The following is a 26,624-nucleotide window of genomic DNA, read 5'->3' as shown; positions in this document are numbered from 1 at the left end:
CAAACCTACCAAAAGCTTTAAGAGTAGATTAACCTGCACCATAGAGTCCTGGTAAAAAATCTAACTATCTCACTGAGACTCTAAGTTAACAAAGACTAATCCTAAAGCAAAAAGAGTCACATGCATAAACTTAGAACGAAACAAATCTACAAGTTCAAAATTCAACTTAAAAAGAGTAAATTTGAACTTACTCTATCAGAGATTCTGATTGGGTACTCCTGTAGTTCTCGTTGCCAGGAATCTAATGGCGGACTCTGATTATCAAACTGATGAGTGAGAAAGTTAGAATTTTAGAGAGAAGGAAAAGGAAAGGAAAAAAAGAATGTCTAATGAGATGATGCTTTTTTGAAAATAAAGGAAGTGCGAACAACTTAATAAATATTACATTCACGAAATCACACAATTAGAAGGTATTGATACTAAATATATAAAAAAAAGTTAGAGTAATAATCTAACTTTTTAAATGCGTTTATTAAAACACGAAAAAAAGTACAATTGAAGTTATTTAATATTTTTAAATGTGAAAAAGTTTTGTGATTAATATAAAACCATACTATAATTAATATAAACAATAAAGTTTCTTATCATTTTAAATTAGTTACAATATTCAAAAATTAAATAATAGAGATCTAATTAAAAAATATAAACTTTTAAATTCTAATAAAAAAAAGAATTTAATAAATATTTAGTTAAAAATATTTAAATTTAATTAAATATTTATAATATTACATGTAGTTGGATATAATTATTGAGAGAGGAATTAGTAAAAAATGTAAGAAATAAAATCGTAATTAAATGATAAACTGATAGAGTGTGAGAATAAAGATGAATGATTATGTTAAAGATTGATGTCATGCATTCATGATGTGTAGTTCTTAGTATTTCACTTTTTTTCCTCTGCGGTGATTTTCCACTTCTCATAATTTATTTTTTGCTTCTGCATTTCCCTTTTTACCCCTGTCCGCGTGGTGGGTGCAACACAGTGACGCGCCAACGTACTGCGAGTACGTGTTAGGTCAGCAGCACGTGCAGAGCGCGTGGTCAATGCTCTCGCCGGGTGTTGCCAGCTGGCATTTCGCTACACTCACTTCCCAACCCAACCTTATCCAATTTCTTATAAAGTTACACTAACCTCACCTCTTGCTGTACCCTCGCTCCCTCACCGCAACTTCCATTGGCCACGCGCGAGTGTACGCGGCATGACATTGGCTGGTCACGCCAGCGCGTTGTCCCTATGGCGCCATCGTACTCCACTGTAGATAAGAGGCCATGATTTTGTTATGCTTAAAAAAATTAAAAGAGAGAGAGACAAATAATATTTTTAAAACGAAAAAATTGGACATATTTGGCTTTCGCCTCAGTTCCTATGAATGTGTATTAATTAATTAATTAAATAGTTAATATTCGGTTTGTGAAATTTTATATTAATTCTGTGAATCTGCGTTTCTATATTTTCACTATAACGCTTTCCTAATTCGTAATTCGTTTCGGGCTGAAAGAAGAAGAAGAAGAAGGAGGAGGAAGAAAGAAAGAGGGAGAAGAGGTAGAGAAAGAGAAAGAGGGGGAAGATCTTGTAAATAAGGAAACCCTAGTTTTTCCTTTTTTGGCTTATTTTTCTAAATTTTCCCATTAATTTTTCAGCTCCAAACTGCTACTGTTGCCAATAAGGAATCTCTTCTTCTCTTGTCATTGCTTCAATCGAACAAGGTCTGCTTTCATTTCAATTCCCCGTTTTCTCAATTTTCCTGTGCTGTTCCCTTTTCTGTTCTGGACAATAAAGAGGGCGTCTTTTTTGTTTTTCTGTTTGGTTTTTTAATCGGGTGAGATTTTCGTCGATCCCTTTGTGTCGGAAAATATCTTAAGTTTTGTTGGAATAATGGGGTTTTTTATTTTTTTTTGAAACCCTTGTAGAGGGTGTCTGTTCCTGTGCTCAATGTGATGTAACCTATGTTGGGGGTCAAGAATTTGGGGCTTTTGCATAGTATCTAAGATTGGAATATGTGTTCCCGAATTACCGTGTGCGTGTGTGCGATGTGTGCGATGTGTCTTCATTTTGGTATAGTGGTAACTATTTGCCACCAGGAAAGTGTGTATGTGTTGTTGTAAAGTGTGTTTGGTTATTTATCACTTAATGAATCCAGTTCTAACGTGTTGATGTATGAGAATGCGCGTGTGTGTTTGTGTTTGAAAGCTGTGTGTTATGTTGTTCTTGTGTCTTCAATGATTAATGGGTTTTTGTTTACCGTTGTTTTTGTTGATTTTGCAGTGTGAAGGACTTTTGTGGGTTTGTGTATTATTTAGGAAGGCGCAAAGATGATGTCCAGATCGTATACAAATCTTTTAGATTTGGCCTCTGGGAATTTCCCGGCAATGGGGGGCAGGGAGTCTAGGGAGAGGAGGCGAATGCCGAGGGTTATGAGTGTCCCAGGGTTTCTCACTGAGGTAGATGATGATCAGGCAGTTAGTGTTTCCTCTGATAACCCGTCGACAGTTACTACAGATAGAATGATCATTGTGGCTAACCAGTTACCGTTGAAGGCAAAGCGAAGAGAGGACAACAAAGGATGGTCTTTCAGTTGGAATGAAGATTCGTTACTTTTACAGCTTAAGGATGGACTTCCGGATGACATGGAAGTTCTTTATGTTGGTTCCTTACGCGTTGACATTGATCCAGCAGAACAGGATGACGTGTCTCAGAATTTATTGGATAAATTCAAATGTGTTCCGACATTTCTACCCGCTGATGTTTTGGCTAAATTTTATGATGGTTTTTGTAAAAGGCAGTTGTGGCCACTTTTTCATTACATGTTACCATTTTCAACAGACAAAAGCCACCGATTTGATCGTACCATGTGGGAAGCTTATGTGCTAGCAAACAAGCTATTTTTTCAGAAAGTAGTTGAAATAATAAACCCTGAGGATGATTACATATGGATTCATGATTATCATTTGATGGTGTTGCCAACTTTTATAAGAAGGCGTTTTAACAGGGTTAAAATGGGATTTTTCCTGCATAGCCCCTTTCCATCATCAGAGATTTACAGGACTCTTCCTGTCAGGGAAGAGATACTGAAAGCTTTACTAAACTCTGATATCATCGGATTCCATACCTTTGACTATGCTCGTCATTTCCTTTCTTGCTGCAGTCGTATGCTGGGTCTGGAGTATCAGTCTAAGAGGGGTTATTTAGGATTGGAGTATTATGGAAGGACAATCAGTATTAAGATTATGCCTGTTGGGATTCACATGGGCCGGATTGATTCAGTCATGAGAATGGCAGTTGAGGAGGCCGAGGTTAAGGAGCTCAAAAGGCAATTTGAAGGAAAAACTATCTTACTCGGTGTTGATGACATGGACATTTTTAAAGGCATAAATTTGAAGATTCTGGCGATGGAGCAGATGCTCAGACAACATCCCAAATGGCAAGGAAGAGCTGTTCTGGTCCAGATAGTTAATCCTGCTAGAGGTAAAGGGATACATCTGGAGGAGATACATGCTGAAATACAAGAAAGCTGCACCCGGATCAACAGAGTGTTTGGGCGGCCTGGTTATGAACCTATTGTTTTTGTTGATAGAGCAGTATCTATTGCTGAAAAAGTTGCCTATTACAGCATTGCAGAGTGTGTTATTGTCACAGCTGTAAGGGATGGAATGAACCTAACTCCTTATGAATACGTTGCTTGTAGACAGGGAATATCTGGTTCTGAATCATGTTCCAATGTCAGTGACCCAAAGAAGAGTATGCTAGTGATATCAGAATTTATTGGGTGTTCTCCATCACTTAGTGGGGCAATCCGTGTCAATCCATGGAATGTTGAAGCAACTTCAGAGGCAATGAATGAGGCTATCTCAATGAGTGATGGGGAGAAACAGTTGCGGCATGAGAAGCATTACCGGTATGTCAGCACCCATGATGTGGCTTACTGGTCACATAGTTTTTTGCAAGACATGGAGCGGGCTTGCACAGACCTTTTAAGGAAAAGATGTTGGGGAATAGGTCTAAGCTTTGGATTTAGAGTTGTGGCACTTGACCCTAATTTTAAAAAGCTATCGATTGATGCTATGGTTTCAGCTTACAAGAGAGCAAGGAGTAGGGCCATTTTGTTGGATTATGATGGTACTGTGATGCCGCAGAACTCCATTAATAAGAGTCCAAGCAAGGAGGTCTTGTCTATAATGGAATCACTTAGTGCAGACCCCAAAAATATTGTTTTCATTGTTAGTGGAAGGGGAAGAAATAGCTTAAGTGACTGGTTTGCTCCCTGCAAAAAACTTGGAATTGCCGCAGAACATGGGTACTTCTTGAGGTCTGTTCTCTCTCCATCTCTCTGAAATGTCAGAACTTTGTCTGTTTTGCTAATATTAGTTCTCCAAAGATTGCTTTTTGTACTTGTCATATGAAACATATCTTAGGCACCTTCATCATACAATGTATGCTGAAGAGTTGGAAAGTGCCATTTTTTGTCGGAATAAATCAGGTTACAGTAATTTTCATTTATTCTCAGTTTGACCAGCCCATTACAAGGATCAAAGTGATCTTAAAGTCTAATTGAACAGATCCAATATAATATTACACTATTTATATCTGGTTTTGCAAGTGGTGTTTGTAAGTCATGCTATGTAGTTCAAATCGTTGTCGAGAACACATCGGCTTCTGACAGCCATGCCAGGAAGAAATTCCAGTCGAGTGGGATTTTGTTTCTGAAAATGTTTCTCAGTATTTCTGCGATTAGCTAACATATAGCTTCTCATCTCTCTTGATCTTCAGTCCTTAAATTCTGTCCTGCATTTTCTGATTTGGTAACATGGAAATTTCTATATTTAAACACATTGTTTTATTTAGATGGGGCCACAATGGAGAATGGGAGATTTGTGGTAAGTCCTCCGACTTTGGATGGATGCAGATAGCTGAACCTGTGATGAAACTATATACAGAGGCAACTGATGGTTCCTCAATTGAAAGAAAAGAAAGTGCTTTAGTCTGGCAGTACCGTGATGCAGACCTTGGTTTTGGATCTGCTCAGGCTAAGGAAATGTTAGATCATCTAGAAAGTGTTTTGGCTAATGAGCCTGTTGCTGTGAAGAGTGGCCAGTTTATTGTTGAAGTAAAACCACAGGTATATATAATTTCTGAGAAGAAAATGAACCTTTTTAGAATCTCCTTTCTAAAATGCTACTTTCCTGAGTTTGGATTTTTAAGTTGTATCATACCCTAAAAAAGAGCATATGTACCAAGCTTAGTTTTATATATTTTTCATAATGTGCTGCATTATATTTGTTTGTTTTGCTTTCATATTTTCTTGGTGGCACTAGGAAAAAATCTGTTAATTTGGCATTTGAAGTAGGAATCTTGTAAAATATAGTTTGTGTGAACCGCTGAGAGTTCATTAATGCTTCTGCAACTGTATCATTGTAATGTTACCTGTGCCATTAATTTGTTAAAAAAAGTGGTAAATAAATAGGTTATTGGAACCGAAGGAAGGAATATTTTGTTACAAAAAGTAGAAAAAAGATGAGGAACTTTCCCTACGCTGGACTACAGATAGAACCTGGCCTATGTTTTTCCAAATCTCACATATTCTCTTTCATAGTTCTGATGTTCTGCTTTGATAAAATCCCCTTTTTTTGGATACAATTGATGCTTCTTGTTGAAGGGTTCAGAGGTTAAAATTTTCAGAATCTTGAATGCATCGGGAGAGCATAGCAGCTGGTGGTTGTTATGTAATCTTGTCATGAACTTATAAGTGATTTGATATGCTTAAACACTTGTGGCACCCTCAGGGGGAAATTATTGAGTGATTAATCTGATTTCATTTGGTTGATTTTGTTTGCAGGATGTGAGCAAAGGTTTGGTGGCCGAAAGGATATTTTCGTCAATGGAAGGTAAAGGCAACCAGGCTGACTTTGTGCTGTGTGTTGGTGATGACAGATCAGATGAGGACATGTTTGAAATAGTTAGTAGTGCAATCTCAAGGAATATTCTTGCCACCAATGCTTCTGTGTTTGCCTGTACGGTTGGACAAAAGCCAAGCAAAGCAAAGTATTATCTGGACGATACAAGTGAGGTAGCATGCATGCTAGAATCTTTGGCCGAAGAATCAGATTCTTCACCCTGCATAAAAGAAACTGGGGATTCCTCTAGGAGGCAAGTATGAGATGAGGTTTCTCTGATTTAGGTGATGATGATTTTTTTAAATTGGGATGTAATATTCGTGGTGGTGACATTTGGGGCGTTTGCAGAGTATGTTGTCATAATTTTTTTCTTTACTTCTTTTGCTTTTCTTTCTTCTATTATATATTACATATATTTTTGGGAGAATCCCGTCATCATTTTCTGTTCCAGTTATTGATATCTTTGGTTGGTTGTGGTTTAGCAGACAAAGATGTTAGTTTGGTTTTTATGTCCTATAACAAAGGAAGAAAATAGTGGAATTCTTGCTTTGCTCCGGTAACCTTTCCAAATTTAGACTTTGATTTCTCAGAACAAGTTATTTATTTAGAGTTGTTCCTAAAATTAAACCATTTTTACCAGAAGCCTGCAATGTAGTAATTATTATATTTGAGTTTTTTTATTTATTGAATTTTCGTTGCTATTTAGAAGATTTGAATAAAATTCATTTTGATTTTCCACTTTAACAATTTGTAGGAATATATCCATTGGAAGATGGAATGGGTATATATACTTTCATTTAATTCTGGATAGCTTCTTTATGCACACGGTTTTCCCAAGTTTCATAAGGTGTAAAATCTCTGCTAATAAGAAAAAGTAACTCTACACACACATAGACAAAGTTATATACTAAAGATTATTAATTATGTTCGTCGTTTAACGATTTAGAGCATTTTTACACAAAATAATACTAAAGATTCAATTAAAATACTTTTATATTGAACAAATGCAAACATTATTGTAATTTATTTGAAAAATAATGCTGTTTCATTGAAAGTTGAAAATATCTGTTTCTATAAGCTTTGCATAGTACACCTGTCATGATAATAATACACAAATCTTCATCCTAAAATTCTTATTCTTTGCATAATCCTGTTAAATGAAATTCTTCTTTATACAATGTCACCATATTTTCACTGCATACACTATTACTTGGAAGTTACTTATGAAATAATTTTTTCTTACCGATGTGATGTGGATTTGATTGCTGTTGCAAATAACTAAAACAATAAATTATGGTGTTTATTGATTGAATTTTAAAAAATAAGTATATATTCAATACAAATCCAATAGATTGAATTTAAAATGCAGATTTATTTTAATTAAATCATATTAATTTAAATTTTTTCAATTAAATTTAAATTGGATTAAATCTAGATTAAACTTATTTTGTTAATTAGACTAAATTTGGTGTATGATTGACCTATTCGATCTGATATGTGTATCGGTTGGACATAGGTCTAATTTGACTTGGTCCGACCTGACTCAATCCATTTTGATCACACCTGAGCCCTATTTGATCTAGACCCATTAACTCAACTCGATCTTGGTTTAACCTAACCTAATCTTGATTGAATTTGACTTGACCTAAGCCTAACACAACTCAATTGAATATGGGGATAAACTGACTCAATTCAACCTAGGAATAGATTGGCTTAACTTGACTTGACATGGATAAAATCAACTTAGTTTGACATGGCCCTAGCCCGATATGGGCTTGATGTCTCGGCCAAAAATACGCCCAACTCAACTTGGCCTTGGTTACACCTAGATCCACTTAATCTAAATCTGACTTGACTCGACTTGACCTACACTCAGCCAAACTAGACTCAATCTTACCAAGGTCTTTCCAGTCATCACCTTCTTTAATTCTGATTTGGTGATAACCACTCTTTAGATCAATTTTGGAAAACACAGTGAATCTATGCAATTCATCAAGCATGTAATTAAGTCTAGGAATTGGATGCTTGTACTTAATGGTGATATTATTTATGGCTCTATAATCACAACACATTCTCCATTTGTCATATTTTTTTGGCACCAATAAGACATGTACAACACAAGGACTTAGACTTTCTAAACCCAACCCTTCTCCTTCAATTCCTAAACCTAGGATTCTATCTCCTTTGTTTCATATGGATTAGTTTTGTATGTTGGTCTATTTGGTAGACTAGCTCAAAGAACTAAATCTATTTGATATTCTATGCCTCTGAAAGGTGGAAGTACAACTGGTCCTTCCTTAGGGAACACATCACCAAATTCTTTCGAAAGTTCTTTGACAGGAGGAGGTAAAGTACTAGTTTCAGAAGGAGGCTTAGAGGTTGTTCAGATAGGAATTTTTTTATTTTATTGAATTTGTCTCCATTTGAATGACCTTGTGGGAAGGAGCACTTTTCTTCCATGCCTCAAAATCAACCCTAAGGACTACTTGTTGATTTTCTGAATTTCTTTTTCATTTTTAGTTGATCCTCTATTACATGTGAAAGTGTAAAGGAAAAAGTAGAAACTTCCTCTCTTGGTGGGTGAAAGTTATTTCTTTAGTGCGACCATTGTACATAATTTTCTTATCAAATTTCCAAGGTCTTCCTAATAAAACATGACAAGCTTCCATGGATATTACATCTCACAAAATGTTGTCATTGTTGTTACCCACATAAAACTTGACTTTCACATGTTTATTTACCGCCAAAACTCCATCTTCGTTCAACTAATGCAGTTTATAAGGCTTAGGGTGGGGAATGACTGAAAAATTAAGTTTTTCAACCAGCCTAGTGCTATAACAGTTGCAGCAAGAGCCATTGTCAACAATAAGAAAACAAATATTTTCTAAAACTTTGTAGCGTGTATGAAAAATATTCTCTCTTTGTGACTCTTATTAACACTAGGTTGATTGCCGAGGATTCTACAAATCATCAATAAATCTTTCAAATGGATATGCAACCTCACTTTTCTCTTTTTCTGATGCAACACTCTCACTAGATTCCTCATCCTGGATATTATATCATCTATGCCCCTTAAGATCATGGTTTTTTTGTTGGGACATTGAGATGTTATGTGAGCTCTACCAAGGCATTTAAAACATTGAATATCTCTAGTGTGTGCGTGGAAGGTTTGCACATCTTTTACTTTTTCTAGTTTCTTAGAGGGTTCTTCTTTAATTTTATCTTTTGAAAAACTTCCCTCCTTTTTGTACTCTTTCTCTAGATAAGAGCAGAGTAAGAACTTTCTTTATGACTTGGTTCTTTTCTCAAATTTGTTGTTCCACATTGATGAAAAGTTGAACCAAGTCATAAGATCCTTGTAGGGCAAAAGTTCCACTTTATCTATTATCTTAAGATTGAGACCACTCATGAGCCTAGATATGGTGATATTTTCTTCTTCCCCGATGGCCACTCGCATTATGTATAACTTAATCTTTTGCCTATATTTTTCTACACTCATATTTTTCTGTTAGAGCCTTTGGAGCTTGTCCATAATCTTCTTATTGTAGTAAGAAGGAATATGGTGATACCTCAATGCACTCCTAAGATCATTCCAATATAAAATATGAGGTTCAATATGGAGGCGTCTCTCTTTCGAGGGAAGTCCACCAATACATAGCATTACTCTGAATGCTTAAAGTGTTCAACGATACTTTTCTTTCCTCACTAACTAGGTGACAGACAAAAAGTTGTTATATGTTCATTTCCAATCTAGATAGATTTCAACATTGTTCTTCCCATGAAAGTAAGGTAAGTCAACTCTGGGTTCACGTTTCCTGCTTTCTTTTCTAAGTCTCCTAGGTTGGGGTTTATAGTAATCATTAATTCTTAAACTCCCTATTTCAGAAGGAGAATCCCCTGACCTAGATTCCTTATATGTAAATTTTTTTTGTTTTTATTTTTTTCATACAAAATTTCATATTTTTGTTTCTCTTAATAACCTAACTTCCTCTTCTAGAATTGCAAGATGAACTTCTCTTTCAATTCTTTCTTTTTCTCTTTACCTCTCATCTTGAATTCTCCAAGTTGTAGTGACTACAAGTACTCTGAAATTTGTTTGAAAATATTTTTAGAAGAACTTGAGTCACTGCTACTATGTTGAGAAGAATGGTTAGACATATTAACAAGATTAAGAACAATCTCAAAGAGAAAAGCTAAGCTCGGTGCACTAGGTAGGTTCCTAAGAAAGGGAAGTGGACCGCTGAGGATCACTTAATAACCAAACATTTCCTAGCCAGATACTATCCCAACACACTTCACAATTTTTTCTCTAAGCAAATTATTGGAAACACAAATGACATGTCAAACTTAACAACACAAAAAGATAACAAATAAAACTATAACACTTATTTAGAATTAAAACTAGTCGTTTCCTAGGTGAGACTCCTTGGTACCTGGACCTTGGAGACACACCCACCGACTAAAGTGGAAAGATTGATCCACTAATTGAAGTTTGAACAAATACAACTCAAATGAAATACATTCAAATTCTTTTTTGCACATTTTTCTTCCTACACTTTGCCTCTCAAGTATTTTTCCTTCTCTTGTTTTTTATGCCTCTTCCTTTTACTTACTCTCCTTAGGATGTTCAACCTTGTATGTTCAAATGTACTCCTTTCTTTAGTGAGTTATTTTTCTCCAAATCATAGCTCCAAATTTACCAAGATTTTTCAACACTCCAACTAAAGGTCAAACAAAATTTAAAAACAAAAGTTTAATTTGAAGCAAGGACAACTCAAAAGGAATTTCAATTTGATAAACACAAATGTATAATAAGGAATTGACAAATTGAAATTAAAGTTTAAAACAAAATTTAGAACTCAAGAACAAAACCTAAGATTGACTCTAGAATGGGTTACAAAAACCAAAATTAATAAAAGAAATTGTAGCAAATGATGAATGCACTTGTTTGATTTAATGTTATTTTTGTTTTTGATTTCGGTCTCTGAAGTTTTAACAATGAAAATTGAATCAATAAATCGAAGAGTATCATTGGAATTTCAGTAAATAAGTGCAGCAATTAATCTTGATAAATCTGGAAAAATTAAAACTCAAGTTGGGCGCATCTTCAATGCGCTGGGCGCAATTCATATAGCATCATGTCTTTGATTTATCATTTTTTATTTATTTTGTATTTTAATGAGCTTTTTTTCCTGCTATTTCTTGACACCCAAATGTACTTAAATCCATAATTTCACAATTTAATTCTCACGGAGTAAATTGCATTAAATAATTTTCAGTAAACACTCAAATATGGAAAAATAGAAAAATAGGATAGCTAATAGATTCCAATGATGTCACACAAACTCAAGACACAATGTAAATTCTAACTCTAAGAACTTGTTACTTAACTAATTAACAAGTATAGAACTCAAAATTCATAAAGTAAAAGCACTCAACAACATATATTCTACACAAATTTAGAACCATTCGATTATAGCAAGAAACAAAATTTGAATAAAAATATTGCAATAGATTGTTAACACATATGGATTCACATGACTGGAATTTAGATTTGGTAAATAAAATCTATGGTACTTGTTCCAAATTCTTTTGCAAGGAAAATAAAATCATATTATATTTTTTTTACAACTAGGTGATAATATATATATATATATATATATATATATATATATATATATAAAGTATGTCTCTATTTGGAATAGTTGAGTCTTTTGCCTTAATAGTTAGTGCTCTACCTAGAGATCTACCATCATATCATATGTGGTCATACCTTTCTGATTGCTGCTACTTCGTATTCATGCTTGGGATCACTCATTGCCAATTTTGTTGCTTTGTCATTCCAAGCATGTATTATTATACAAAATTAACATTGGAGTAAAAGTAGAATAATTTTTGTTTCAGGTTTTGCGCGCTTGTGTGTGGATATTTAGGTATGTAAGTGGGATTTTATGAGTGGGGCCACCATCCATGCATTTATATAATTATTTTATTTTTTATCTATTTTTATTGATCTCCTTTTTATAAAAGAGTTCAACATGTTAAAGTTAGAAGGAAAAATATTTTTTTTATTGAAATATGCTCAAGGAAGGAGATGGAGAAAATTTGATATATGTACAGTTATTAAATTAACATTTTTCTTTTATAAAATTCTATTGTACTCTCATTTATTTGGGTTTATGATATGAATTTGTGTGTGCTCATTCAGCTGAGGGAGTGATTTTCTCTTTTATACTAATTTGATACACTATTTTGCATTTATGTTGGGAGTATTGTGTTTTAATTAGGGATAGCAATGTGGGGCGCGTCATGTGAGCCGACCTGCTACCCATTAACAAAAAAACGTGGGGCGGACTCAGTATTTCAACTCGCTCACGAGCCAACAACAGGACAGGACAAGCTGGCCTCACCCGCAAAAATAAGTTAAGTTTTTTGTGTGTGCTGGCGTGACATTATTGTGCTGTTGATCAATGATCTCTCTGTTTCTCTTCTCGCCGTCGCCACACAAATGACCTAAATTTTAATTAGGTTTAGGTTTTCGTTTTTCTCCAAAACGCACACACACACAACACGCTCTCCTTCCTCTTGCCTCCACCACGATGCATGGGGCCACCATGCCCTTTGCCGCGCCTTCTGCTTCGCCCTCCACCGCGCGCTCCTTCCTCTTTCCTCCACCACGACGCACAGTGCCGCCACACCCTCCGCTGCTCCCTCCGCCGCACCCTTTGCTACGCCCTCTGCTACAATCTCCGAATGCGGACTGGCCCGCAAACCTGTGGACGGACTCTTATGCAGGGCAGAATAGAGAAACCAACCCGTGCTTATTACGTGGGGTGGGGCAACTCGACCCACATTTTCGGGGCCAAGTGCGGGGCGGGCCTATGCGGGATGGGCCAACCCACATTGTCACCCCTAGTTTTAATGCTTTTGTCCTTGTTCTTTATTTATGCCCAACTTTTCCAATTTCATGTGCAACTTTGTTCCTTTTGTTTCAATGTAGGTCCGTTTGCTTTTGGAGCACAACCAATTATTATTTTCAACCTTCGTCTTTTAAAGAAGGTATTGGCCTATTCGGCTAGTCCAATACTTTTACTTTTTGTCACTTACATTTTTTATATATACATCCATCAATTTCTTTAAATTTTGGCCCATTCGTTTGGCCTAATTTTTTAATTATTTGACACTCCTTTTTTATATTTTCATCATCAAGCTTTTAAAAAAAATATAGGCCCACACAAAATAATGTCCACAAATAATAAGATTTTCTTTGTCTTTGTTTTTTTGTTATTAATCCATGCTAAAATCTTCATCTATTTGTGTTATATGTGTACAATTAAATTTTGATTCTTCTCTGTTTTTAAAATTCAAACTTGTTGTTGCTTCAGAAAAACAACCGATTGTTTCCTCGAAACAACTGATTGTTTCTTCTCTGACAGCACTACATAGAATTGATTTAATTTCTTTATGCATTCTATCTTTTACAGATTTCTTTTTTAAAGGGATTACGAGTCAATAAAGCAGTCATGAGGTTTGATTTGGTTCAGGAGAAAGTTACTTTTTGTCATAAAAGGAATATATTCCATATCTTGGAAATTCAAGTGCCTTTATGACTAGTCAAATCCACATGTGCTGACCATGTGATTTTCTGGTAAGGGCTGACGTGGTTCTGTGCAAGCTTGGACCAGATTATTTTTCTTGAAGACTGAAACCCACTACAACCAAGACATCAAAGAAGATTTCTGTTTTGCTATAAAACCCTCTGCAACTATTTTTCTACACAAAAACAACCAATTATCACATCTCTTGCTGCGTCTCATATCTTCCTTTGTTTTTTTGTTTTCTCTCATTTTGGTATCATGGATTCCACTCCCCATCATAAAAAAGGATTAAAACCAGAGCTGTAAGATCAGGAGGGCGTCTTGAAGGCTGGTTTTCAGGAGACAATGAATTGATTGAGAAATATCGCTTTGAAACAAGTAGAAAAGTGATAAACAATCCAAAAGTTGTCTCTTTTAGCTGGGTGAAGAGTCAAAAGCGGGATGATGTGAGAAATCTACTCAAAGAACAACTGCTATAGAGGTTCTTAGAGATGAAAGGGAACATCTATCAGGATCTTATTTGGGTTTTCTACACCAATTTAAAGTTTGAAGGTTATCTTGTTTCTCATGTCAAGGGTGTGGATATTGAGATTACTCATGAGGTATGGGCTGCCGTAACTAGCTTAAAGTATGTTGGATTGAGAATCAACAAAGGGAATATTGGTGTGGTGGAAGATTTCAATAAGATTCAATATTATAAAAGTTGTTTGAAGAATCCTCAAGCACAAGTAAGAACTTGTTCTGTTGAAGGGTTGAAGTTGAATGAAAGGTTGTTGGCTCTCATTGTCACTTGGATTCTAACACTGTTTTTGCCGGTTGACTCCAACGACGATCTCACACCCTCTTATCTCTTCTTAGGTTTGCGCTTCACTGGATCGAAACACTCTGTACCTATAAAGACAAAGGGGGTGCCCTAGAGGCTGTTTGCACTCCGACGCTCAAGTCAATACTGGGGCTAAGAAACAATATGTGAGTGTAATAGTTCTAATCTCAGAAACTGCGTACCTTGTGAGTTTTCTTACGACCCTTTATATAGCCTAGGGTTTCTTCTGTTTCCGTTACCCGCATTTAGGGTTTATGGAGGAATGCCCTTGCGCCGTTATTACCCAATCTTAGTGTAATCTAGCGCGTAAGGCTCCCCTTGCTGGAGTGCAACCTCTAACGGAATGGCCACCTGGGTACCAACTTGTGCACCTAATCTCTGGGGCCATCTGTTCTGGGGGTGCCCTAACTATTCACGTGCCATGCACGCAACTTCCCTTGGAAACCCTAACCCTCACGAGCATTCGTGGCTTCCAAGACTCTTTACTCGTGACATGCCCAGTTGCGCTATCCACACCACTTGCATGGGCACCCTGTGACTTCGACTTCCCCTTACTTCTGGGCGTTTTACTGATAACTGGTGTGTTTCCTAGGACCCACCTTTCGTGGCTCAATTTAGCTGTTTGAACCACCGATGCCCGATGTCACATCGGCCTTACTCTGTTGCTAAGGACATGTCGGCATGTCTTGGTGATCGACATCCGACAACTACTCAGCACATGGCTCATGCCGCTTGTGGGTTCCAGCTTATGTGGCCCACCATTACTAGTGGTCATCGATGTCCGAGGACTGGTCGGTACATAAGCCCCCCAGTCTCGAGCTGTTAACTTGTTCAGCAAAGAGACTAAGTCATCGCCCTTGGCGACCTACGTGGCGCTGGGTGAAAGGACGTGAACAGTACACCGAAGTGACGTCTCTTCGTACTTGTTTTAATCTGCGCACACGTGGTTGGATCAACGACTAGGACTTATTGCCGCTTGCGCTCCTTTGTTTACGTTAAACTCTTTCAAAACCCCGCGCTTCTTCACTGTTCCATCACGTCGCTGAAACTTTCTTCGATCATTCTCTTTCTCTCAAACGCTCTCGCTTCTCCTTCATCAATCTCGACCTTCAAACCTTAACTGCTTAAAGGTATGATTTTTATCTCATGACTTGCTCTTGTTTCATGATTTCGCTGCTCACAACATGCTATAACTGCTATGGGTCTGTTTAAGATTTCTGCACTTTAGGTTTTCCTTCATTTTACACTGTTGCGTTCTTCGACTGTTGCGTTTCTATTTCTCTGGTTCATTGAGCCACATCGTCGCTACTTCTGAACCCTCGTTTTTCTTCCTTTCTCCTATCCCTTTTTAGCTTTCTTCAAGATGGCCAGAACCAAAACCACCTCCAACCCTCCTCCCAACGTCGATTACAAAGCCCTCTACCCTTGGGCTTCTGCTGACCTCCTCGCCGAGACCTCCAGGCTTACTTCCATCGAGGACGTGAGGAAGCATAAAGAAGAAGAGACTGACCCCAAGGGCCGTGTGTTTGGGAGGGAAAGCGACGCATACGTATCGGTTCGACCTTGCGCGAAGGGCGAAACTGTATGTGTTGACGATCGCGCCAACGCTGGGGAACCCTTCTTTTTCTTATATGTCACAATCATCAAGCGGATCAAACTCTACTTGCCGCTCACGAGGTTCGAGCGACGCTCTTGACTGAAATCAACGTGGCTCCTGCCCAGCTGCACCCCAACAGTTGGGCCTTCGTGAGGGCGTTTGCGATCCTATGCAACCACTTAGGGTACACCCCCTCAGTGGATGTCTTCCTCCACTTCTTCGAGGCAAAGAGTCCAGGGAAGAAGCTTTGGGTAAGCTTCAATGGGGTGGCAGGGAGAGTTCTCCTAACTCTCTTCCAGCAATCTTACAAGGGCTTCAAAGGGAAGTTCTTTAAGGTGTGCTGCAACGCTCATGACCCCACCCTGCTAGATGGGTTCCCACTTTATTGGGTGGAAAAGATGAAGTTCAAGAAGCCCAGGGATCTCGAGGAGCTGACTCCCCCTAATCGCGAACTGTGTCAACTTCTCGCAAGCTTGGGAGCGGTGTTTAACACTGCTCAATTGATCAAGCATGAGTACAACGCCTCAGGCCTCAAGGGCTACATTGGTATCGATCCCTACCCCTTGCCTGACTTTACTTGTGTTTCTTGTTGCTGGTTGTACGTTGTGTAGGATTATCTCCTCATGTTTCCTTGTCTAGGTGCAGGTATGGTGCTCAATGAAGAAAAAAGGAATAGACTGGCTGAGCTGATTGCTCGCTGCCAAGCGGCACTTACTGGTGCAGGTGGCTCCGCCCCCACTGGTCCTCCTCCCATTGCCGCTCTTGCTCAAGACTCGCCTGGTCCAGCCCCTGGTGATAAGCTAAAAGGGGTGGTGGCGATTGACTTCGAGGACAAGGACACCGACAAGGGCCTTGTCTTCAAGAGGCCAAGTGTGGGTGTCACGACGACCTCACTCTCTGCCACTGATGGCCACCCTCCTTCATTCAGGGACAATCCCCCCAGCGCCTCCTCTCCTCGCGGACTCCTCGCGCTTGAAGGCAGTGGGGAGAGCACTCCTGGGGGCAACCAAGTGCCTCTTGCCCCTGAGCTCCCCGCCATTCTCCAGCAAACCCTTAAATGCTTCTAAGAGAAGGAGGTGGTGTAGGCTTTGGGTGGAGACATGTTGAGGGATCGCATGGGCCAGAGTCTTGGGGAGTTCCTCGTCAAATCCCTCACCTTCGTGAGCCAGGCGAAGGCAAGGATGAAGGGGGAACTCGCTCTCCAAGCTCAGATCTTCGCCAACCGTGAAACGACCTTGAACCAAGAGTTGAGCAGCCTCCGTCAATCGGAGAAAGAGACCAAAATGCTCCTCTTTGACAAGGAGGCCCTTCAGCTGGAGGCGAAGATCCTACCTCTGCGCAATAAAGTGATCGACTTGGAGAAGCAGGCAGAGGGGCAAAGGCCAAAATGGCCAAACTAGAGGAGAGGACCACCCAACAAGAGGTCCAGCTTGGCCGCGTGGAGGGTGAGCTTGCCCAAAAGATCGAGCTCTTCAACAAGACTGAGGTGGAGCTCATCGAGGACGCCGCCGACGCGTATGGAGCAGGGTTCGAGGATGCCCTTGCTCAGGTTGCCTGCGTGCACCCTGAGATGGACCTCTCCCCCTTTGCATCGTCGAAGCGGGTTGTTGATGGGCAACTCGCGCCCAGAATCTAGCTCGCTTAATTTGTAGTAACTTTCCTCATAAACATTCTGTAAATTCATTGTTTTGTGAACATTTTGTATATAATTTACCGCTTTGTGAACACTTTGTACTTTTGCGTATTTATGTTGCATGCTTATTCCTTTCCCGCACAACTTATCTCTCTTTGTCTTGGTCACCACTTGATCACCCTAGCAAAACTTGTTAACAACGTCTTCAACATGGGTTCACCCCTTAGGTAGCACGCTTCATCCTGCCTAATTTACCTTCTCACCACCCTTATTGTCTTTGAAGTACCTTCATCGTATAAGGATAAGAGGAATCCGTGCTAACTGCGTTTGGCCCTTTCCTAACAAGACATAGGAAAGGTCTTCCCTCCAAAGACATGCTTTACTGGCGACACTGGTGAACCATGCCATTCTCTGGTTCGTTTTACCGGTCACCCCCTATCTATGCAAAGTTTAAGTGAGGGCCTTCTACTGACGAACCATACGAATCATCCTTGGCGCTTTCACTCAAAGGGGGAGGTGTTCTTTGCGAACCATCCTTTCCCAATCTCGAGACCTCTAACCCATGTGAATGGTGCTTAGCTGACCTCATCCTTGCCCAAGGGCAAGGGAGGATTTAAATGGTGAACCCTATTGTTCAACCTTGGTGTTTTCACTCAAGGGGGAGGTGTTCTCTGCGAACCTACCTTTCCCGATCTTGAGACTTCTAACCCAAGCGAATGGTTCATGACTGACCTCATCCTCGCCCAAGGGCAAGAGAGGATTTAACTAGTGAACCATATTGTTCAACCTTGGCGTTTTCACTCGAGGGGGAGGTGTTCTCTGCGAACCTACCTTTCCTGATCTCGAGACTTCTAACCCAGGTGAATGATTCATGACTGACCTCATCCTCGCCCAAGGGCAAAAGAGGATTTAATTGTCGAACCATACTGTTCAACATTGGCGTTTTCACTCAAGGGGGAGGTGTTCTCTGCGAACCTACCTTTCCCGATCTCGAGACTTCTAACCTAGGTGAATGATTCATAACTGCATTGTACAAAATATTTGAGAATATACTTCAACCGAAACTTTATTGGGTGACCTCGTTAAAAAACCCTTGGAAGGGAAAAAGAGTGTCCCCTAAAACTGCGTACAATGCAATAGTTCAACTGAAGTAAAACTTGAGGTTGGTCGCATTCCATGTACGAGGAATCACGCCGCCCTCTAACGTCTCAAGTCTGTACGCCCCGTTCCCAAGGAACTCTGTCACCCTGAAAGGACCAGTCCACTTGGGAGACAATTTGTTCTCTAGCTGGTATGGGTGGGCCTTCCGCATCACCAGGTCGGTGACCTGGACCTGCCGAGGTCTCAGCTTGGAGCTGTACTTGTACTCCACCCTTCTCTTCAAGGCTTCGGCGTTGATTCTTGCTTCCTCCCTTACTTCATCCAGTAGGTCTAGGTTCACCTTTCTCTCTTCATTGGACTCTTCAGCCACGAAGTTCCGGAAGCGTGGCGAGTTCTCCTGGATCTCTATGGGAATCATCATGTCCGAACTATACACCAAGCTGAAGGGTGTTTCCTTGGTGGTGGACTGGGGAGTGGTGTGGTAGGCCCACACAATTCTAGAGACTTCTTCTGTCCAGGTCCCTTTGGCCTTCTCCAGCCTTCTCTTCAGACCCCTCAACAGAACTTGGTTGGTAGACTCAACCTGCCCATTCGTCTGGGGTGCTCGATTGATGCGAACACCTACTTCATCCCAATTTCTGTACACAGTTTTCCCAACTGTTGGCTTGCAAACTGGGTGCCATTATCAGACACCAACCATTTCGGTACTCCAAAGCGACATACTATGTTTTTCCACACGAAGTGCCGAATCTTGTGGGCTGTAATCTGCGCCACTGGCTCGACCTCTATCCACTTCGTGAAATACTCTATGGCAACCACGAGGTACTTCATCTGCCGTACCGCCAAAGGGAAAGTCCTTAGAATATCGATTCCCCAAGTGTGGAACGACCAAGGGCTATAAATCAATCTGAGCTCTTCTAGTGGTGCCTTGTGCCAGTCAGCATGTCGTTGACATTGCTTGCACTGCTGTGCGTACCTCGTGTAGTCTTCCCTCATGGTTGGCCAATAGTATCCCGCACGAATGGCCTTTGATGCGAGAGATCGGCCACCAATATGGCTTTCGCATATTCCTTCGTGGAGTTCTGCCATTATTCGCATGCATTGCTCGCCATTTACACATACCAAAATAGGGTGGGTAAACTCGTGTCTAAACAAGTCTCCGTAAATGAGGGTGTACTTGGTCGAATTTTTATTTATTTTTTTGGCCTTTGTGGGTTGCAGCTAGAGTATCCCATTAGCCAGGTAACGCTTGTAGGGCGTCATCCAGGTTTCTCCTCTTTCAACCAGGCAGACCTGCAATGACTCTCCCCCAAGAACTCGGTATGTGCTTATCCTGGGCGTTTTCAATGTTTCCTGAGTCAATGATCGATGACTCCTCTTCCTCCCTTCTGATGTGCTAACTGTTGAACCAAGTGGTGTTCAATGTTTTGAAGAATCCAAATCCTTTGAAGGATGTTGAAGCCTCTGCTTTGCTTGGTGTTGTTGTGCTGGTTTAAGCTTTGTTCTGGGGTAGTTTAATGTTGTAATCCACCCTTAGATTAAATCTCAAGCAATTAGCATCTCAATCTTTATCAAAGTAAAATGTTTTTCAAACTAAGTTGAAACAACCGATTGTTTTGTCGAAACAACCGATTGTTTACACTTAGGTGTTTTGAGAAAGTTTGAAAACTGTTTTTGAATGGTGAAATCTGTTAAGTAACAAAACAACCGGTTGATTCAAGGAAACAATCGATTGTTTGTTTTGAAACCATAACAGAAAAACTATTTTCTTTGACTGAGCTTTAAATGCTTTAACTGAATACGCTCCAGTCATTAAATGCTTTGACCAATCTATTTTAAATGCAATTAAGAGTTTGTTAAGATTTGATAACAAACTATATCCTTGAATATATTCTAAAAAACTGTTTTTAAGGATTAAGAACCTTGAGACAAAGTTTTTAACTAAGAGTTTTTCAAAAAGTTGAGATTGCTTAAGAGTTGAGAGATTGATCAAGGTGCTGGAATAGGATTCTACTTGTATTAATTTCAGATATTCATCTGTAACAAGTGTAATCTTTGTAAACTGCTGAACAATTCGTTTGTGTGTTTTGCTGAGATTGGCTGTGTGTTCTTGAGGTGTTCAAGATCAGCAATCTTAGTGTTGGCCAAAGAGAGTGTGTTTCTTGAGGTTTTCAAGGTCATTCTCTTGGTTGTTGTGTAAGTGATCAAGGTGTGATTACTTAGTGGATTTCCTCAGGGTTCTGAGAAGACTGGATGTAGCTCTGGGTTTGGAGTGAACCAGTATAAACAACTGTGTACAATTTCTCTATCCCTATCTCTTTAAATTCAGTTTTTTCTTTTTGAGACTGGTATAAACAACCGATTGTTTCCAGCTTTGTGCTTTTGTTGTTTGTTTTGGAAAAACTGAATCCTTAATCAAGGTTCTTTCAAAGAATTTCCATTCTAAGTTTAAAAGTTTTCAAAAATCCTCCTTAAACAATTCACCCCCCCTCTCGTTTAAGGCCATATATTCTAACACTAACTTGATGGACCCCTACTAGGTTATCTGCAGTGAAGGTTCGAGGTGTCTTCAGAGTTTCCTAGATGGCTGTGCTTTGTCTGCCCCCTTGCCCGAACTGGCGAGCTTTGCCAGTAAGTCAGCTCGGGCATTCTGCTTTCTAAGGACATGTACCAACTCGAACACCGCAAATGAGTTCTTCAAAACTTGGACATATTCTAGATAAGTGGCCATCTGAGGGTCTTTGGCCTAGTATTCTCCTGTTACTTGGCCCGTAACTAGTAGGGAATCACTCTTCGCCAGCAAGCTCTGCACACCCATCTCCTTGGCTAATAGTATTCCAACGATCAGAGCTTCATACTCCGCCTGGCTGTTACTGGCCTTGAAAGTGAACCGCAGGGCCTGCTTGATCAATAGCCCATTTGGCCCTTCCAGGATGACGCCAGCTCCGCTGCCTTGTTGGTTAGAGGAACCATCTACAGAGAGCATGTCTACCGAGGAAAGCTCTACCACGAAGTCAGCATAAACCTAGCCTTTGATAGGGCCTCTAGGCTCAAACTGTACGTCGAATTCTGATAGCTCTACCTCCCAACGCACCATTCTTCCTGCAACGTCTGGCTTCTGTAAGACCTTGCGAATGGGAAGGTCTGTCATCACTACCACGGTGAAACTCTGGAAGTAGTGGCGAAGCCTTCTCACTGAGAACACCACTGCCAAATCTGCCTTCTCTAGGGCCTGGTACCTCACCTCAGGCCCCTGCAATACTTTGCTCACAAATTATATTGGCTTTTGCACTTGGTTCTGTTCCTGCACGAGGACCGAACTGATCGCCCGATCAGTGACCGCAAAGTATAGGCGAAGCGGTGTGCCCAGCTGCGGTTTGCATAATACTGGAGGACTGGCTAGGTACTCTTTCAGTTTGAGGAACGCCTCTTCAAATTCGCTGGTCCATATGAACCTAGTGTTTCTCCTCAGGCACTAGAAATAGGGGTGACCTTTATCCCCTTCAGCTGATACAAATCTAGACAGAGCGACCATCCGCCCTGTCAACTACTGCACCTCCTTTACTGAGATCGGGCTCCTCATTGCGAGGATTGCACGCACTTCTCCGGGTTCGCTTCTATCCCACGTTCGGTGAATAGGAAACCCAAGAACTTGCCTGCTTCCACCCCGAACACACATTTCTCAGGGTTTAGCTTCAGTCTATATTTAGCTATCGTCGTCAATAACTCTTCTAGATCAGCGACGTGCTGATCCTTTACCTGTGAGGTCACGACCATGTCATCCACATATGCTTGTAGATTTCGCCCTATCATGGGTGCGGGTACCCTGTCCATTAGCCTATGGTAGGTGGCACCTGCGTTTTTTAGCCCAAAGGGCATCACTGTGTAGCATTAGCAAGACAGCTTTGTCATAAACGCCGTCTTGCACTCGTCCCTGGAATGCATCTTGATCTGGTTGTACCCAGAAAAGGCATCCAAGAAGTTTAGCAACCAACAGCCCGAGGCGTTGTCTACCAAAGCATCAATGCTTGGCAGGGGGTAGGAGTCCTTCTGTTGAGGTCTGTGAAGTCTACACACATCCTCCACTTCCCGTTGGCCTTCTTCACCAGCACCACGTTTGCCAGCCACTCTGGGTACTGAATCTCCCTAATGTGGCCGGCGCTTAACAACTTCTGTGTTTCTTCTTTGATGACCTGCCGCCTTTCCTCATTGAACTTTCTCCTCCTCTAGCGAACAGGTCAGACCTGAGGGTTCATTGTGAAACGATGGCATAGGAAGTCGGGGTCTATGCCAGGCATGTCCGAGGCGGACCAAGCGAAGGCATCCAGGTGCCGTGCTATTTCTTCGGCAATTTGGTCTTGCGTCCCTTGGCCTAGAGACTTGCCAAGCTTAAACATTCTTCCACCGATCTCCTTCTCCAGGACGTCTTCGGTTGGTTCGGGTCGCCTTTCCCGGGCGACCTCTGCACGGGCGACCCCTTCTGCACTTGAGGCCCGGATGGTGACAGTGAACACTCCTCTCTTTGTTTTGAGGCTATTCTCGTAGTACCTCTTAGCCTCTTTCTAGTCTGATCTAATGGTGATCACTGTTCCCCCCAAGGAAGGTAGTTTCATCTTCATGTGCCTTGTCGACGTTATCGCTCTCAGCCTATTCAGGGCAGGTCTACCCAACAATATGTTGTAAGCTGAGGGAGCGTTAAGAACAAGGTACCTGATGTTCTCCGTGCGGGAAGCTACACCATCCGTGAAGGTGGTCCTTAGCTCTATGTGTCCACGCATTTCTACCTGGTCTCCAACAAATCCATACAAGCAGTCGATGTAAGGCCTCAACTAGTCGGGAGACAATTGCAATTTGTTGAAGGTCGACCAGAACATCACGTTTGCCGAGCTTCCCTGGTCCACCAGGACAGCTGCACCTTCCTTCTTGTTATTACTACCGAGATCACCACTGGGTCATTGTCGTGGGGGATGACATCTCAGAGGTTGGCCTTGGTGAAGACGAGGTCGATGTCAAGAGCCTGGTCTGCCTCTTACACCTCCACCGTCATCACTGCTCGTGTGTATTTCTTCCGCTGAGAGGTGGTGCATCCTCCTCCCGAGAAGCCTCTTGAAATGGTGTGAATTTCACCATGAACGGGCATCTCGTGCCTTTGATCACCCCCCGAACGTCTGAACCCCTTGTGGCTCCTTCAAGTAGTCCTTCAAGAAGCCGTTCCTCACCAGTTCGTCCAATTGGTATCCGAGTGATAAGCAGTTACGTATGGGGTAACCAATACTTGGTGGAACTCACACCAAGCGTTCTTGCTGGGCCCCAATCTCTTGTCAGTTTTCGGGGGCATCTTCAGTCTCTTCGCTATGTTGGGAATAACGATCAGCTCCTTCAATTCCACTAGGAGGCTGTGCCTTGGGGGCGCATCCTCCCTCGCGCGCACCTTGGTTTAGGGCTTCCTGGGCTCGTTGGGCTTTTGCTTCCCTGGAGCCTTCTTCTCTGTCGTCGCCTCATGTACTCTCATGGGCTGAGGTCGACTTGGCCCTCGCGGGCAGACGGGGGCAACGCTTCCGCGCTTCTTGGTGACTTCCTCTTATGCGACGATATGGGATACCGCTTGACGCCTGATCTTGCAAAAGGTTTTGGGGCGACACCTGATGAGTGACTCATTGAAGGATCCTGGCATGATTCCCTTCCTAAAAGCGTGCACCATCATATCCTCGTCCTTGGTGTGTAGTCTCACCACCTGTACCCCAAATCGGTTAAAGAAGTCCTTCAAGGATTCTCCATGGTACTGTTGTACATCGAAAAGATCGTAAGAGACAGGCGGGGGAGCCCGATTGACGATGTATTGCTCTTTGAACAGTGTAGAAAACTACGCAAACGATGTTACATGTCTGCCAGGGAGGCTGACAAACCAGTCTAGCGCTGTGCCTGTCAGCGTGCTCATGAACAACGTGCAATGCACTGCATCAGAGCCCCCAGACAACATCATCTGGGTGTGGAAGGCCATGAGATGAGCCTCCGGGTACACTACACTTGTAAAGGCGGTTTTAGGACCTACGAAAGTGGCTGGTATCACGCCGTCCATGATCGCCTGCGAGAATGGCATTGGGAAAGCCTTGGGTGGTGTAGGCAGGGCTCGCTCGTCCACCACGCGTTCCCCTGCCTGCTGCAAATTCCTGCGCAGTTCCTCGTTGGTTCTATGCAACTCTTCGTTCCTTGCTTGCGACGCAGCCAAGTCAATCTGGATGCGTTCCTGATCCATTCTGGATGCCGCCACTGTCTCCTGAAGGGCGCGCATTGTCTCCATGATTTGTTGCATGGTGATGTTTTCCCCTCCGTTTGGTGCGTCGAATCCTTGCCTCGTGTTCCTCATATTGCTGGATCTCTTCTCTATGCTTGTGACTGGTTTGTACAAACACCAAGAGGGAGCAACCATTATGTTCTCACTGAGGAAGATCTTGTCTACATATACTGCATTATGAGCAAAGTCAAGATAAATTGGATCCATATCATAGAGGAACACATACAAAAATCTATGAGGTTAAGTGGCTATCATTATCCTTATGCTATCTTGATTTCTAAATTCTTAAACTATTTTGAAGTGAATCTTGAGGACGAAACATTTGAATTGGTGAAATAAACACATGAAGTGAACAATGGTTCACTAAGCAAGATGGGTTTTACCAAGATTGGTGGAAAATGGGTAAGTAAGGATGGTGAACATGGTGGTTCCTCAAGTGGTGCTCATGCTGAACATGATGAAGAAGATCAAGAAGTTGCTGAAGGTGGTGGTGTTAATGTTCAAGATGAAGATCAACCTGCTCCTGACTTAGGTGCTGGAACAAGTGCTGGAAATCAAGGAAATAGGATTCTCTCAATGCCTCCTTTTGAGAGATTCATGGTCAATAGGCTGGACAACTTTGCTGAAAATCAAAGAAATCTTCATGATCTTTGTGTTACAAATTTTCATAACTTTGACAACAGATTTCAAAGCATGGACACGCTTTCAGACCCTGGATGAACAGAGTGAAGTTGTTCAAAATCAACTTTTTGAGCTGCAATATGGGAAAGAAGATTGAAGTCAAGTTTTTTTTAATTTTCTATGCTAGTATTGCTTTATTTTGAACTATTCTGTTTTTATCTTTTCCTAAAGTCTATTTGTGAAGAAAAATAGGGGGAGAATATGGTTTATGTGTTGTCTTAAAAACTGCTAAAACCTGCTATAACTCTGATTTAATTTTTCTGTTGCATATTGGTTTGTGTTGGTGTGTATTCACATAGATTTTGGCTGGTTTTTCTGCTTATGTTTATGCATAAAACTAGTTGTTGTTTAACCATAACCTGCTATAAGAGATGCTCTGGATTGCATAGTTTTTTGTTTTGCAGGTGTTGTTTTAGATTCAATCAAGATCAACACTAGCAACCAAGGATTTGTCTTTATCAAATAGGGGGAGATTGTTGATCAAGAGTGATCAAGTGCTTTGAAGAATCCAAATCCAAGATGTTTGATGAAAAACTGGTGATCCACTCCCTTGTTGAATCCAAAACTAATGTGAATTAAAATCTTTTTGAAATTAAGTGTTTTTTCAACTAAGTGAAAAACAACCTGTTGTTTTGTCGAATCAACCGGTTGTTTTACTCTTAGGAGTTTTTGAAAAAGGTTGAAAGTTGTTTGGTTTGGTTGACTTAACTGTCAAACCAAAACTATCGTTTGTTTCGTGATTTCAACCGATTGTTTATTTGAAAATCCTAACAGAATTCAGCTTTGAATGGTGAATCTGTTTTAAATGATTTCTAATTGAATACGCTCCTTCATTAAATGCTTTGACCAATCTTTGGAAAATATAAATGGTTTGTTTATGTTTTCAAACGTGAAAGAAACAACTTTAAGAAATTCAGTTTGACATATTTGTTTTTGAGATTTCAAGATTCACATCAAGCTTTGGATTTTCAAGTGAGAGTGGAATAGGATTGCAATTATATTCA

The 26,624-nt window shown here is 40.7% G+C and overlaps 2 protein-coding genes across 2 annotated transcripts; one reads left to right on the top strand and one right to left on the bottom strand.

Moving 5' to 3' along the window:
* Window positions 1-1,289: 1,289 nt before the first annotated feature.
* On the top strand, window positions 1,290-6,452 carry LOC137811186 (probable alpha,alpha-trehalose-phosphate synthase [UDP-forming] 7). The gene is made up of 5 exons (XM_068612825.1): window positions 1,290-1,543; window positions 1,642-1,707; window positions 2,267-4,307; window positions 4,844-5,117; window positions 5,835-6,452. Exons 3-5 carry the CDS (start codon window positions 2,314-2,316, stop codon window positions 6,153-6,155), a joined length of 2,589 nt encoding a protein of 862 aa, XP_068468926.1. The 5' UTR covers window positions 1,290-1,543; window positions 1,642-1,707; window positions 2,267-2,313; the 3' UTR covers window positions 6,156-6,452.
* A 12,232-nt stretch (window positions 6,453-18,684) lies between these two features.
* LOC137839437 (uncharacterized) lies at window positions 18,685-19,065 on the bottom strand. Its single transcript, XM_068648554.1, has one exon. The coding sequence runs from the start codon at window positions 19,063-19,065 to the stop codon at window positions 18,685-18,687; it is 381 nt and encodes a 126-aa protein (XP_068504655.1).
* Between the last annotated feature and the right edge of the window lie 7,559 nt (window positions 19,066-26,624).

The sequence above is a fragment of the Phaseolus vulgaris genome, chromosome 11, assembly GCF_000499845.2.
Source record: "Phaseolus vulgaris cultivar G19833 chromosome 11, P. vulgaris v2.0, whole genome shotgun sequence".
In the NCBI taxonomy this organism is placed as follows: domain Eukaryota; kingdom Viridiplantae; phylum Streptophyta; class Magnoliopsida; order Fabales; family Fabaceae; genus Phaseolus; species Phaseolus vulgaris.
Note: the sequence above shows the minus strand (reverse complement) of the source record. Positions and strands in the feature narration are given on the sequence as shown.